Source organism: Asterias rubens, chromosome 19 (genome assembly GCF_902459465.1).
Source record: "Asterias rubens chromosome 19, eAstRub1.3, whole genome shotgun sequence".
NCBI lineage: Eukaryota > Metazoa > Echinodermata > Asteroidea > Forcipulatida > Asteriidae > Asterias > Asterias rubens.
The window spans coordinates 4,661,034-4,676,973 of record NC_047080.1 but is presented as its reverse complement, the minus strand read 5'-3'; the positions used below and the strand labels follow the sequence as shown (position 1 = coordinate 4,676,973).

Genomic DNA, 15,940 nt, shown 5'->3' with positions numbered 1-15,940 from the left:
AGAACAAAACAATTCCATATTATTTGAGACAAAACTATTGTACACAATTCGAGAAACGAAAATCAACGCCCAACACTAAAAACGACTCCACCCACAACACCTTTGCACTTTGAACCCGATCCTACGAGTGAACTTAACGGTCGTATTCGATAATTATCAGAGTCGATAATTTTGCTACAAAGTTCAGAGTTTTGCAGCTCAAAATTTCCATTAGATTGGAATTTATTTGACCCAAGGAAGCACAATTACTCTGTTAATGATATTTCGTTGCAAGAAATATCACGAAATATTTGGTTTCAGAGGTACACTATTTGTTATCAATCAATAATAAATATCAGAAAAGTGATCGATTCCCGAATGGAACCAGACGACAAGTTGAAATTGCATTAACGTTTATCGGATCGTTCTACCGTCTTTAAACCACCACAATTCAACTGCTGCCAACCGCTCGGTGCACACACTGGTCAAAGTGTCATGGAACCTTTACGTTTTATGTCTCCAAATGGCGGCTTTTAAACCAGGATAGACTTCTTTTTATGTTCAGGGAACAGACAGAGAGACACTATGGATTCTGGTCAGGGGAAGGACAGCATAATGCTGACATTATTTGCTGTTATCTGCGTTTCTTTTGGTAAGTTTAAACTCTCGGTGGTTGGATTTTTACGTTTCTGTGTACGCTGTATGCGAATCGCTGTATGTGCACCATTGAACCGTACGATGCTCCCGTACGATAGCCGATAACACACACGAAACCAGAAAGTTTGCTTGTTTCTTTCACGGAAGAAGAAGAAGAAGCTCGTAAGAATTGTATTTCTAGCAGTTTAAAAAATGTGTCATGTCAACTAAGAATTGATCACGGTAGTCATTAGTTGCATTTGAATTTGGTTCTTGCTGACGTTTCATTATATCATGTCCTTCCTCCATTTTTTTAATAAATTATTTTATAGCACGAACGATTAATATTAATAATAGCAGTAGCACTGTTGGAAAAGTTTCCGTATGGCGCCACCACTTTTTCATTCGAAATAAAATAATATAGTATCTAATTTACCTGATTGATATATCCCTTTTTGTAAAAATGAGTGAAAAAGTGGTGGCGCCATACAGAAAGTTATCCGCACTGTTGGTTAGTGTTACAGCAGGGGTCGATTTCACAAAGAGTTATGACTAGTCCTAAGGTAGGACTAGTCCTCGCCACATGAATGCGCTAATCGTAACCCTTCGTCTTCCACAATTTTACATTGTTATCAACTATCATCTATCGTAGCGTCATACGTTATCGACCCTCATAATGTTTTCGAACCCCAACTTTGATTCCCGTTTACCGCGGGATTGTGCAAGCTGCACCGGTGACAGAAGCTATGCAGTTTACTCACGGTCTGTATTTTCATCAGGCTTAATCATGCTGAGAATAAAGTTTCCTGTCGTTGGTTATGCTCAAACATTTATAAAATGATTGATTTTTGGTACAAATCACTAGTGCATTATTATGCCAACATTCAAATGAGTCAAAGAAACATCATCCAACCTCAAAAGTTCAAAACAAAATTACTATCTGCTAGATTGAGTTTCATTCTGCTTCAGTCACTAGATGGATCACGTGAGGTGGTTACTATTTGGGATTCTATGGTGTGCCAATATTGGGAAAAATTAAAGTCTTTTAGGTGAAAACGACAACAATTTTATTTTGATTAACTGCATACTGTAATAAATTCCAATAAGCGTAATAAATATAAAGTCTACATTAAAGAGAAAATATCATAGATTGGTTTCTTATCTCCTGAAACCAAACATTACTGGTCTGAAATGGGGGAAAACGGATTGTTATGAAGTGTGTGTGCTTCAAGGGGGGTGGGGTGTTTTACTTTCATGCCTTATGATATCTCTGGATTGTAATTAGACAGTAGCCATAATGCCTTAGGACAAAAATGTAATTAAATTTGTTAAGTAGTAATTGAATAATATTTTTGATTTATTTTGCACGCCATACTAGCTTCTGAATATTCAATAAAATACCAACCAATGAAAGGTGTGAAAACATATGACGTTGCTCCAATGTCGTGCATGCATAAGTACTGTTAATGGCGGACTGTCTCTCGCAACGTAAAACCAAAACTTTAAAAATTTCAACACACCATGAAGTGTAAGTGTTACTGTTAAAAAATTGGATAGATGATTTGAAAAAAAAAACATTAAGTTTTTGATTGTGAAAAATTTTCCTGTTTATCCTACTGAAAACACATGACACCAGGATAAACTAACTTTCTTCAGTTCGCTGACTTCGCTCTAACGTTTTTCAGCGACTTGTAAGCCAGGGCGCCGCCAGGACTACTCCTAGAATTACTAAAAGTACTATGTATGATGCGGTTCTTTCCACTATCATCTCCATCGTGGAGACGATAGCGGAACAAGCCTCATCATGGTTCTACTACTAGTACTAGTAGTAGTAGGAGTTTAGCCTGGACCAGCTAGCTTGTCATCTTACTAGTCCACCAGCTTTTTCACTGACCTTATTTTATAAGGTTTTCTTGTAACACTCGTATACTCTGGATCTGGGACTAGTTAGAAACAGGAATAATTTTGTTTTGATCTTGCAGAGCACTCGCTGGAAGAAAAAAAAAAGCAATATAAATTGTTAGTAAAAAAAACTTTTTTAATGATTGATTTATAATGGCCTTGAGGAAGCTGTCGAAAAAAAACCATTATGGGTATTTTGTAGAGTTAAATAAAGTTCGCCAAATGTACCAGATGGTGGATTGTACTTATGGAATACACAGAAAGTTAATGTTCTACAGTTTTAAAATAATGATTTAAAAACTTGTCTTTTCCTAGTTTTGAATTGGGCATCGATTGTGTATCATTATGAAAAGAACTTTGGTGTTTCAAAACGGTGTAATTTGTATCGTGTAGCTGTCAGGTATTTATGTAGATTCAACCAATTCGGCAGTCGGGAAAAATACTTGAACAAGTTTTTAAGTTGTGTTTCCAAAGTCTGCAATTGCAAAGTAAGTTTTACCTCAAAATTTGTTTATGAATTTTGCTGGATACTAGACTAAAATTGATATTAAATGTTTTTATTGGGGTCGAAAATGTAGGCCTATTTTTAATTTTTAAGTGAAACTGACAAAGTAATTTTATTTAATCAACTATTTCAACCAGCCAAACTGCCTAGTCTGTAAGGTTCAACATTACAGACTACTCTGCACCAATGCTGAAAAACCCAAAGCTAGTATTTACCCAGATAATTTCACTATCTTATTTTGTACGCACACATACATTTGTATTACATATGTTCAAGTTATATGTTTACTAGTTACTGACTAACCTAGTACTATTGCATGGCCATGGTGGGAAGTCAGAGAGTCCAACCATGGTTTTAGGGTACAATAAGCAGGGCCTACTTCACATTCCACTCCATCACTTGTGGTAATTACAGGTCATACAGGGCTATGAAACTTGTGTGTAGGCCTAGTAGGCTATACATGTGTGTACTTGTACAAATATGTCAAATATTTATAGAAAAGAGTTCACAAGACACTGTATGAACGGACAACCCGAGGCTACCCTAGGTCAGTGGTTTAGCCCCTGAGTTGATTCACAGACGAGACAAGTTCAGTAGTCATGTCAATTGAATTTATCGCAATTTGTATTTATTTCATTTAATTTTGTGTATTCATTTTTTGTTGATTGTTGACATCGGTTCTGATAAATACCTTTCAGATCTTTGAAACCCATTTTTTCCAAATTGACAAAAAAAATATTAGTTTCCAGACAACACTGCAAAGCGTCTTATAGTGATCCACAAACATGTAGGCCTCCTATATTGAGTTGTTGAGAATCGGGCCAAGTATGCATGGCAAAAGAAAGGATGATACCTGGGTCGTGTCTTAATTCAATCAAATGACAATCTGTGTGTGCGCATAGAGGAAGAAATTGTATACACATATTATACAAACATTTTGATTTTGTTCTTGTGGAAAAATTTACATGGGCCCCCAGTTCAAATGTTAAGGTACACAAGCCATGGGGTCCAGTGCCCCCCCCCCCACCCTAATTTCAAGCATTGAAGTCACGCAATTTACTACAAAAGGACACATCAAACCATGATCAAACTGACAAAGGACCTCGTAAATTTGAGCCCCCATTTTTCAGTGTCTGCTGTTGTACAAGGTCATAGTTGTGTAATGGGCAATAAACACCCTCATTCTGTTCAACTGGCAAAGTAGTTAAAGGTGGGTCTGGGTTTCTGTCTGGCACTGGATTATCATACATGTATGTAGGCCTATTATCACACTTCTTTGGAAGAATGCAAAGTTGAATATTGTTGTGTACTTCAATGATGAAGAACAGGTGGTCAATTATAAACTGATCAATTGTAAAATGAGAACTCCATGTCCAGTCATTAAAGTGAGTCTAATATTGGGGTTTGCAATAAATCGTTTCATAATGCTCAGTCACATAACCCTTTATGATAAGACTTCACATGTGTAAGGATTAAACATGTAAATGTACGTGAGAGTGCAGTGTGCTTCCCTCGCTCATGATCCACCAAAGGGAGACCTTGAGACAAAAGCCCCATTCAGCAGAAAGTTAAATCCTTAACATAATCTCACTATTGTTCAAGAGATCTCAGTGAGATTAAATCAAATACTCACATTGTCACAAGTCGTTTTTTGTTGACTCAACGGACTGGCTGCGTTATCTATAGAGAGTTTTAGGGACCTGGAGAAACTAAGCATAAAACAAATATTCATACATGTAGATATTCATACAGACTGTTAACACACGCAATGATTACAGATAGGTTTAGGCCCTGTTTTCGCAGAAATAATAAAAATCCCAGTAAATTATATAACCCTAGCCCAGGCCTGATCCTTCTCTGAGGCAGCGGAGGTGATTGCATCCGTTATCCGTTGCCCCTTGCCATTGCCTTGGTGCCCTTGAAATGCTCCAGTAGAAATGAACAATTTCCTCATAGGGTGCCCTTTGAGAAAATGCCTTGGTGCCCTTGCCCTTTCAAAAACGAAGCATACGGGCCTGCTAGCCCCATGCTTATTTCACACACAACACAAAAATGGCCGCCACTGTGCTAAGTCCACTAACCTCTCTGTTATCACATGGAGGTACTTGTAGAAACCTCCATGGTTATCTCAAGCAGGGGCATGGGTTAGCCTCTAAATTATCACCACAATTTCCCAGGAAACAAAACCTACTTGACTACTTTGAAAATTTGTCATTTAAAACAAAGTAACCAAAAGGAGGAAGAAAGGATAGTTCTGTTCGTTTCTTGCAAATTCTATTTGGATGTATCATTGCTACCATACCCAAGCCTACATCTGTATGGACTGTAAAAGGGGTAACCTTCAGCCCAATGAGTAGGTGGCATTAGCAACGGCCTCCGGAAAAAAATAATTGTAGCCCACACCTTGAAGTGGCCTTCAGGCCTTGTGTGTCTGGCGACTTGCATAGAAAAAAAATATATATACAATTTTTAAAAATGAAGACAAACCAACTTCCTAAATAAAAGGGAAATATCAATAATAAAATTCTATTTCTACATGTATCTCCATGGCGTAAACCAATAATGCAAAGTGCTGACTTGATTTAGCACAATGGTGCAATAGAGGAAGTGGTCCATAAGAAGTAATACTTCCTTTGTAATTACCACAAACGACATTGTAACAGGAAACATCAACTGCAACTTCAACCATGGAGCAATAAACTATAATTAATCCATGCTTGAATTCACCTTGAAGCAAATTTTCTGATCATTTACATATTAAAACCAAGTTAATGTGCATACTTTTGAGTATGAAAGTCGGCATATAAATTTGTATTTCCTTTGGCCAGACAAAAAACTTATAAATGTCTTGATGTTGTGTTCAGAAACAATGACCATACAAAATGTGGTTGACACAATTCTTACTTACTAAATTACAGAATCAAACCACTTTCAAGATGTTTAGAGGAGAGAGTTCAAAACTTGCGGGGAAAAAAAATCGAATTTCTTCAATTTCTTTAGGGTAAAATAATGCATTTTTCAAAGAATTGTTAAAAATTTTTTCTTATAACTAACTGCCAGTTTTTCTTTGAATATTATAACTGGCTCTTTATCTTTATGATAATTTTACAATGTAGATTCATGGTACACATGGGTGTGTACATGTATGTACAAATAAACGGTAGCCTGGTCTATGAATTTTGATTAGCGAGCAGCCATATTGATTTTCATGGTTCAGATCAATGTATCAACCTAGGCTGGAATGGAGAAATTGACCAGTCTGTTAAAAATTAACATCAGTCCATTACTGCTAGTGACATCAAGGGAAATATTGAGTAAAGTAGAGTTTCCATTTAGCCAACACCCTCTCTAATACAACACAGCAAGCCTTAAATTTTTAGACATTTCCAACTAGGCTTATTTTCCAATAGTGCTTTTTCAGCCCACTGGTCTTCTATTCTAACTCAGAATGTCTACTGTACAAATAAACAGTTTTCACACGATCATACTAAAATTTTTACAACCACACAGTTCGTTCTTTTGGGTATTTGATTTTGTTGAAGATGAAATTTGAATAATAGTTTGAAAAGCCGAAAAATAAAAAGTTTGTTATTAATTCTAATTCTAAAAAGGCAGTAGACTGTAGGATATGTTCAGTTTTACCACCAGCCTAACACTAAAACCACTGGACTTTAGACCAGTGGTCCTTTGTGTACATAATGTGTTATGTAAAAATTCAAACCCAACCGTAGAAAATAAATCACTTGGACATGTAGCAGACATTTGGTCTCAAGCCAGTAGCATTTTTTCCTTCTTGTGATATGACAGACACAATGAACTACAACACTATAAGGTTTAGGTAAATTTGTGTGTATACACACAAACCAAACAGTACGCTCCTATCACGTCCGCCATACCTCAAAAAGGGAGTGCACCGTTTGGCCGAGTAAAAAAAGAAACACGTTTAGCGTCCCCACCCTCTTCCTTTGTAAAGGCTGCTCTGTTTTTATGCACATTTTTTATGCACATTTTATTTTATTTATTTTTTTAATTTTTATTTTAATTTAATTTTTTTTATGAAAAAAAGGTTATTTTAAACGATCTCAGCCAACACAATCTGAATGTCTTGTCTTTACCAAAATGTTTCATTAATGTAATTGTGTGTTTGAGCAGTAAAAAACAACAATGGATATTTGACATTTTAAAAAGAATGGCGGCCATCTTGAAATAAAAAATAAAAAGCCCCTCCTTCCTTTTTGTTAAAAACCTGAACGCTAAAAATGTTCCTTTTTTTACTCGGCCTTAGGTTTGGGTGTATACAGACCAATTTACCCAAACCTAACAACAGTGTCATGGATGTAATATTGTGTCCACCATATTTCAGACTGGCTTATTGTAGCGTTGAGCCAAATATTCTGATATGATAACTACTGGTTAATCAGTAATTATGACAGGTTGTTAGAAACGCAGTCTCGCCGCCACGGCTCAAAGGCCACGATAATCTCCACTTACATATTCTGTTTCAATTTCATTCTGTTGGTTGTTGATGTTTCAGGGATCTCACTGATACCCACTGTACATTGTAAATTAATACCGTAGCTCGTTAATAAGTAACTTTACATCCATATGGAATGCATGACATGTATTCCGTCTTCTGAAGAATTAAATAACAGATTTATTTAAAGATGAACTTTGCATGAATCAAGGTTCAGGGTGTGGTCAAAATTAGTTGTCAATTGGCCATGATTTTTTTTTATGTAGGCCACTATATTTTATTTATAAAATATACTTACATTGTATACATGGAAAATAGAACTGCTGGGCCAATAATGTGTTAAATTTAACTTCTACCAAAAATTTCTTGAATACTTTCATTTACATATATATGTAAGGTAAAAAAGGCCTACAGGATTGGTATTAAAGGCACTGTACACGTTTGGTAATTGTCAAAGACCAGTGTTCTCACTTGGTGTATCCCAACATAAGCATAAAATTTATAACAAGCCTGTGAAAAGAAAAAACACCCTTGTTGGACGAATTTGTGATATTTCAGATAGGAATAAAAGACTTCTAGCTAGAAAGTATTTTATTATTTTAGTGAGAAATTACGTTTTTCTCAAAAACTACGTTACTTCAGAGGGAGTCATTTCCCACAATGTTTTATACTATCAACAGCTCTCCACTGCTCGTTACCAAGTCAGTTTTTAAGTTAATATTTGTTTTGTGTAATTACCAAACCTGTACCTTCCCTTTAAGGATAAAAAACATTGTTAGACAATTTAGTCTGAAAGCTTACGAATTATGAATTTCATACTGAACAAATTTGTCTGTGAAAGATTTCTCTTTGAAATAAAGTAATACATACATCTATAGGTATATTTCAACAGTACTTACATCTGAAAACTTAAAAAATTAAATCAGCTGGTTTTGGTGACCAAAATTAAGACTTCATGTAAGAGCAATGTGTTCACATGTTTTTTTTTTCACTATATTCCTCAGACTCGCTCAAGCCCAAATATTTACAGCTTTGTTATTTCATGTTTTATGGTTGATCATAAAAAACATAAACACTGCCTGCAACTATTGTTTCTGTTCCACCAGTCCTGCATTAAAGCTTTAAATTACAAAGGTTAGACATTTCTTGGCACGCCCTATCAAGGACAGATCAAATGACTGGCTAGTACATGCAGGGCAGTGCTAAAAGCAAACATGTCTGTTAAAGGCAGTGGACACTATTGGTAATTACTCAAAATAATTATTATCATTAAACCTTTCTTGGTGGCGAGTAATGGGGAGAGGTTGATGGTATAAAACATTGTGAGAAACGGCTCCCTCTGAAGTGCCATAGTTTTTGAGAAAGAAGTAATTTTCCACGAATTTGATTTCGAGACCTCAGATTTAGAACTTGAGGTCTCGAAATCAACTTTCTAAACGCACACAACTTCGTGTGACAAGGGTGTTTTTTTCTTTCATTATTATTGCAAGTTCGATGACCGTTAGAGCTCAAATTTTCACAGGTTTGTTATTTTATGCATATGTTGAGATACACCAACTGTGAAGGCTAGTCTGTGACAATTACCAATTGTGTCCACTGCCTTTAAAATGAAATTCTTGCATGATGATCCTCTTATAAGGCTGCATGAAGAATGGCAGGCGAAAAGTCAACTTCTAGTGATGTGTACATTGGCAGACCCTAAAATTTAATTACTTAAGGGGAGAGGATATTTTTCCTGAAAAAATTGCCTTTCCACACCAGGAATGTCAGAAGGTTTATTGAGAAATTGTACAGGGGAAAAAGGGCCTTGAAGACTGGGGGAAATGGGGACATTTACAAAAGAATATTTGAATACAGAAATTAAAATTTAATGATGTTTTCTATACAAAAAAAATATTTTCAAGGAGCATATTGTAAGGTCTTCTATTACGTTGACTGTGTTGTTTATGGTGGTAAATTTCAGATTTCTTTCAGAATTCAGATTTTGCAACATGTCTGCTCGTTGAAAAACCTGTTATTTTCGTGCTACAACAATTAGTCTTGGTGTTGAGTACTGTGGCTTCTGCTCTTGAAAAACTTTAAATTTAACCATAATGCCAGAGGTTGTTCAGGATTCTCCAATCCCTGTCTTGTCTTTTTTCAATCCAAAATTAAATTAAACTACCGTATGATTTCTTTGTAGGGTTCTTCAACCAAGCTCACGCCCAGCTGCCTGCTAGTAAAGCATACTTCAACGGTACATCCAACGTTACAGTCAACACTGTACTGGACTTTCAAACGTCACCAGGAACGTGGCTTAATTTCAGAACTTGTTACTCAGGAGAAATCCTGACCCAAACTGGTTCCAATGGAGACTCATTCACCCTCTCCATCAACCCCAGCGGGTTTCTCCAAGCCGACTGGACGGTTGGAATGCTTTCAAAATCTGTGGATGTGGGACCGAACTACGCAACCAATTCGGGATGGGTACTTTTAAAATTGCAATACACACTCGGGAGCATCCAGCTTTCGGTCGGTAACAACGTGACGACGTTAGCCACCACGACGTTAAACAGTGAACTTCTTGCGATTGATTTGTCCGGTGGAAGCAGGGTTATTTTAGGGAGGAACTTTGACGGGTGCATTGAGCAGGTTACTGGGTTACTGCTTGATAATGCGGAGAGTTGGAACAATGTGGAGTGGGGGGCGTGTCCGTTAGAAACGCAACAAGGGTGTAGTAAGTATAAAGTAGCCATGATGATGGTGCCCAAGTATGGAGAACCCCCTTTATTGGCACATTGTGAAGTATGGTTTCGTTGGTAATATGTTGTTTACTAAATGTGCACAATTGTGATAATTTTGGAAATGTAACCAACATTTCATTTACTCCCATTAATTTATCCCCGGCACTTAACAACTATCAAAACAAACAAAAACAAAACAATCCAAATTAAAATTATTGATTCAATGTACTACTTCAAACCCAAACCCTACTATTCCAAGTTGTCTATAAAGTCTTTAAGTGTAAAGTTGAAAAGAATTTTGAATTTTGGCTTGTGTGTGAACTTGAAGTGTTTTGTTCTTCCTTTCAAAACTTGAAAACTTGAAACTTAAAGTAAATCTTCCTTAAAGTTGACTGAACATTGTGTGTGTGATTATCATAGGACATTTCTTGTGATCCAGACTTTTGTGTTCATTCATTTTGCACGCTACATACACTTTAGACCTCTGGGCTATACCTTACTTCAACCAACATATCATTTCAAGGCATTGTATTCACAGTACTTCAAAGATAAAATGTTGACCCTTCAACTTGGACCTTTTAGGGTCAAGTTATCAAAGGAAATAAATGTCTGGGATGTTTGTGGCTAGTAGAAAAATGTTGCATTCTCTCAAATACATGTACTATTAAAAACAAAGAGGGGTTAACAAGTAAAACGATTGAAAAGTAATTACACTTATCAGTTTTGATTGAATGATGTCCAACAAGTAACACTCAAACAAAAGAAAAGCAAGACTTTTTTTTTTGTTTATGTTAATTTCTTTTACATTGTAGACCAAACAAAAACAAGTATTATGTCGAAGCTCTGTGCATATCTTCTTTTCACTTCTTCCCACTCTGGTAACTTGGTTCTGTATTCCTTATTTCTACTTCGGCTCCCACTTTCTACAAACTCATTTTCATCCTCATTTATTTGGTACAAAACTAACCCTGGGTATTTATCTCTCTGTCACTGCACTCTCTTTTCCCTTATATACATGTAAGCCGCAATTCACAAACAAAACAGTTGTTGGTGGTAGGCAAAAAAGCTAAACTGGCACTGCAGGCATCTTTAATTTTCTTTCTACGTAATGCTTAGGCAAAATTATCAAGAAAATTTCAACAAAAGTCACACGTGAGAGATTTAGCAAAATACACTGCATAAGCAGCAAAAACTAATTTCAGTGGACATCCAATTGATCCTCGGATTAGCGAAGTGACAGTGGCTACCAAAAGCATCTGGGAGCAGCGTTTGGGAACGAACACAAACTTTCAGAAACGTTTCTTTCCTGCATTCATGAATCGTCTCTCAGATTCAGATCTTGTGGTGAACGATTATCCAAACCATTATTGTAAAAGGAAATCTTTTTTGAAAATAGTTTATTGGCCTACTATCAACAGCTTCAGTGCTTCTCATTAAGTCAGTTTTGATGATCATTCAATTTTGGAGTACTTACCATGCTCAGGCAATGGAGGTTTGTGAATTGCTGGCTAGCCAATGTATCTTTCTCCCCCTTCCCCCATTGGTAGGATAACCCATAGATAAGATTATCTTCAAGGAGCTGTGTCAGGCAGTGGCATCTTGATGTTGAACATCCATTTTTGATGTAACCAATCAATCAAATTTTGTGAACTGGTTATTGAAGGTTACAATTTTTTAGAATTTTCATGTGTGAGTGTTCTGGTTGCACAACCTGACACTGCTCTGAAGTTACTCTTAATCTAGGATTAACCTAATCTCTATCCTTGATCCCTCTCCCTAGTTGTCCATATTTGTGGTTTTTTTTGTTTCTGATTTTTATTTTGTATCTTCTAGACCCGCCAGAGCTCAATCCATGCTATAGCCATCCGTGCAAAAACCAGGGTGTTTGTTCTAGCAACGCTCAAACACCGAACGGATTCACGTGCCAATGCACGGCCCGTTACACCGGTGATCGTTGTGAGTTGGACACAGGTACACATGCAGATTAGTCAAACCCCCCAGCTAGCTAGCAAGCCAATCATGCGACTCCTTGCATAGGGACAGGGCGAGCTGAGAACTTTGCGCGCAGATGGAAACAATAGCGTGGATGGTTTGCGCAAATGCACTTTGAGTTGTTTTCATCTGCTAACAGGTCAATCAATGATGATATTGCTCAGCCCCAACCTACTATTTAAAGATGTATTCCACATGTTTTCCAATTTTTCATTTTATGAGGCCGCATCCTTTTTTAACTATTTTTTATTTTCTTTCAAAAAGACAAATTGTCTGTGTATTTCTCTTAAAGTTACTAATCTTTGACTAAATAAAGTAAGTGGTGACTTTAAATTGAAAAAGTGGTGGCCAGTTTGAAAGAAAACAAAATTAAAAGTCCCTTATCCTCGTTTTAAAAAACCTGGATAATCAACTGGTGTTTGTTTTTACTTGGCTTTATTGATCCACCTCTTGCTTTTGTAAAACAACTTCACAGTGCTGTCTAAAAACAAAAGTGCCAATGCATGGTATTATTTTCCAGAACTTTTTCAATGCTTCAACTGTTATGGCAGCAGACAATTTGGTTCATTGTCTATTATTTACAAAAATCTGTACATGTGCAATTTTTTAATGAACTTTGGATTTTTATTTTCAAGTCAGCTGCCATTGAATAAAATGCAGCGCTTACAGTCAGATGGTCATAATGAGGAATAAATTCACATCGTGGACCAAAACACCTGGCTGAAATAATCAATGATACAGTATGTAACATGGAAACAACAAAACCCTGTTTTCCACAACGAAAACCCTGAAATAACGGTCATGGAATAGCGATTCATGTGGAATTACATCTTTAAATGCGTTTCATTTTTACTAATAATTGGGGAAAATAAGTTAACTTCAATGGGCAAATAGCATCATTGTTATGAGTTAGTTTGGAATAGGGATAGTATATCCATGGAGGTAGAAATATGTTATGTCAGAGATTCCAAGGCGATGTGTTGAATGGCTTTTTCATTTTGTCCACACCACCACAGCAGCAAGCTGGTCAGGTGTGGAGCTTGGTGTTTTGTTGATACTACATGTATACATAAACAGTTTCCTGGTTCGATCAATTTGTAAAGGCAAACTTTGTTGGCTGTGGGTTCATAACCATGTACATTTAAACAGGGCTTCTCACACAAGTCACAGTGAACAAACCACTATTCAAAGCAGAAAAAAAAATATTCAATTCTTTTGTGAATCATTCAACTGAATCTTATGGGGGCCAGACAGGATCCAACCTTAGCTCCATATTTGGTGGTATTCAGAATGAGTTTGTTTACTAAGGAACACGGCTTTGTTGTCCACATAGATTGAGGAACAACTCTTTAGAAAAAGCTACTTGTGTTTTTATTGAAACTGTTGAGCAGGTGTCAAAAGGGATGGATCCTAAATTGAAAATCAAAGGCTGGGAGAAATCTTCTGTAGATATGCTTTTGGGCCAGACAAATAAGTGGCTGGATTTCTGTGTCCTTGGGTTGGTTTTTTAAGTTTAGTTTAGAAAATTTTTATGATGGATAGTTGGAGCAAATTGTTGTAGTTTATATAGTAATAGAGAAGCTGGGTGTAGATCAAGACTAATATCAATTTAATGCTAAAAATAACTTGCATGTTTAGTTGCATGAGGATTTTAACAAATTATCTGTCAAACGCAGCAAAAGGCAACGCACTGGCAAATTAATAATAAATGCACTAATTCCACAGTGACCACACCTTAATACTTTACTTCAAATTTGGTGATAATTTTTTTTTTTTTTGGAAATCCAATGCGTTTAGGATACTGTGATTTATGATTTGGACGAATTTTTGGAAAGTACCACATAAGCAGAGAGACATTTACTCAGTATTTTCTCCCCAAAAAACCCTACTTGATTGAGCCTTCAAATTCTTTTAAAGGCAGTGGACACTATTGGTAGTTACTCAAAAAACCTTTCGTGATTACGAGTTATTGGGAGAGGTTGGAAACCGCTCCCTCTGAAGTGGCGTAGTTTTCGAGAAAGAAGTAATTTTCCACGAACTTGATTTTGAGACCTCAGATTTAGAATTTGAGGTCTCGAAATCAAGCATCTGAAAGCACACAACTTCGTGTGACCATGGTGCGACAAGGGTGTTTTTTTCTTTCATTAATATCTCCCAACTTTGACGACCCATTGAGCTCAAATTTTCACAGGTTTGTTATTTTATGCATACTATGTTGAGATACACCAACTGTGAAGACTAGTCTTTTACAATTACCATTAGTGTCCAGTGTCTTTAAAGAAGTAAATCAGTCACAAATTCAAGGGAAAAAGATTGTCACATTATGTCCAAACCTGTAGTTTTGTATTTCTTGTGATGCCCGGAGTCTGTAAACCTCCAGAATTGTAACATCTGGGAGGCTCCAGTTCTGCTAGAATAAGGAGAACCCAAACCCACAAGCTATCTTTCAGGAATTTACACATATTTGTCCAATCTCATCTCTGATTGATAGAAGATTCCTTACTATTAACAAAATAGAACACCCTTCATCCAAGATAATCTTCTTAAGAAAGAACTGCTGAGATTTATTTCTTAATAAAAACCTCAATTGCAATCCTTTCAACCTTCAACATTCTTGCTGCAGCTGGTAGCTAATTTCCAGTAGTGTTGTTTTCATTTGTGTGCTGGATGGTTCTTTATGGCTCAAAATGCAAATAAAACACTTGGGTTGCTGTGCGCTGAAGCGTCTAGCTTGTTTTGTAAAAGGAGACGCTCTCTTTGTTAAAATACAAGAGCTGTTTGGCTTGAAGTTTTATGTAAGAGTTATAAATCCTGGTTTGTTTACACTTTACTGTGGTCCCAAGAGACAAGTCACCTTGTTGACAAAAAAATAGTGACCTTTTACATTCCAGGGCAAGTTCCTGTTACTATGAGATTTGTCGTTAATTACCACCTGAGTTAAGAAAGCAACACTTTGAGTTTCTTTCATATCAGAAAAAAAAGAAAAACAACAACTGCTTTCTCATTTTATAGCCAGGTGTTATGTTTTCCTTCTTTAAGCTGTTTACCTGTTCTGCCTGTGTTAGCAGGAAGTGAGTTTTTTTATAGCTCTTTTGTAAAATTTTGCATCGCAGGTCACATGGTCTAGTCACATGGAGGAATTAATCCTGAGGTTCAATGAGTAATTAGTTATTGGGACTTGGTGGGTAAATTTCCATAAATAGTATAATAGCATGTGTGAAGTGTAAAGTACAAAAGACAGCAAAAGACTTCAGGTAGTTTGTGATTTTGTAGTTTAGATATAATATTGCCATGAAAAATGTAAGACAATTTTGGGTGTGGTCAAATTTAAAAGAAGAGTGATTTACGAAAAAACAAATTATGATGGAAAAGGGTCACATTTTGACTGGAGAGGGGTGTCTTGATGTTCCTTCTTTTGAGGGTTTGGGATGGGGAAAATTTGTTATAAAAGTTTCTTCCCACTTCAAATGAATTTGTTTGTACAGTTAGGAGTTGATTATTCCTCCATGATTATAGGCATGGATTTTTGTTTTGTTTTTGTTGTGACTGAACTGTAGATGGCATGATAGTGCGTTTGTGTATACTCAACGTTGATGTGTCTTTGTCTATTATTATAGAATCTGGGACAGCACTATTTTGGGGCATGTTTACTCTGTAGTTCACCACAAAAAAAAATACAAAACCTAAAAGAAAACTTGATATTGATCATCTTGGATGGGTTGTCTGTAT

At 36.3% G+C, this 15,940-nt stretch overlaps 1 protein-coding gene across 3 annotated transcripts in view; it reads left to right on the top strand.

Moving 5' to 3' along the window:
* Window positions 1–435: 435 nt before the first annotated feature.
* The window catches only part of LOC117303497 (protein crumbs-like), a 42,530-nt gene continuing 27,025 nt past the window's right edge, over window positions 436–15,940 (top strand). For 2 of the 3 annotated variants that reach the window (XM_033787720.1, XM_033787718.1), the window contains exons 1-3: window positions 436–631; window positions 9,679–10,212; window positions 12,053–12,190. In XM_033787720.1, coding sequence (XP_033643611.1) covers window positions 565–631; window positions 9,679–10,212; window positions 12,053–12,190 — 739 coding nt within the window. In that variant the 5' untranslated portion in view covers window positions 436–564. The remainder of the gene's footprint in view (window positions 632–9,678; window positions 10,213–12,052; window positions 12,191–15,940) is intronic. The other variant, XM_033787719.1, reaches the window with a different exon arrangement.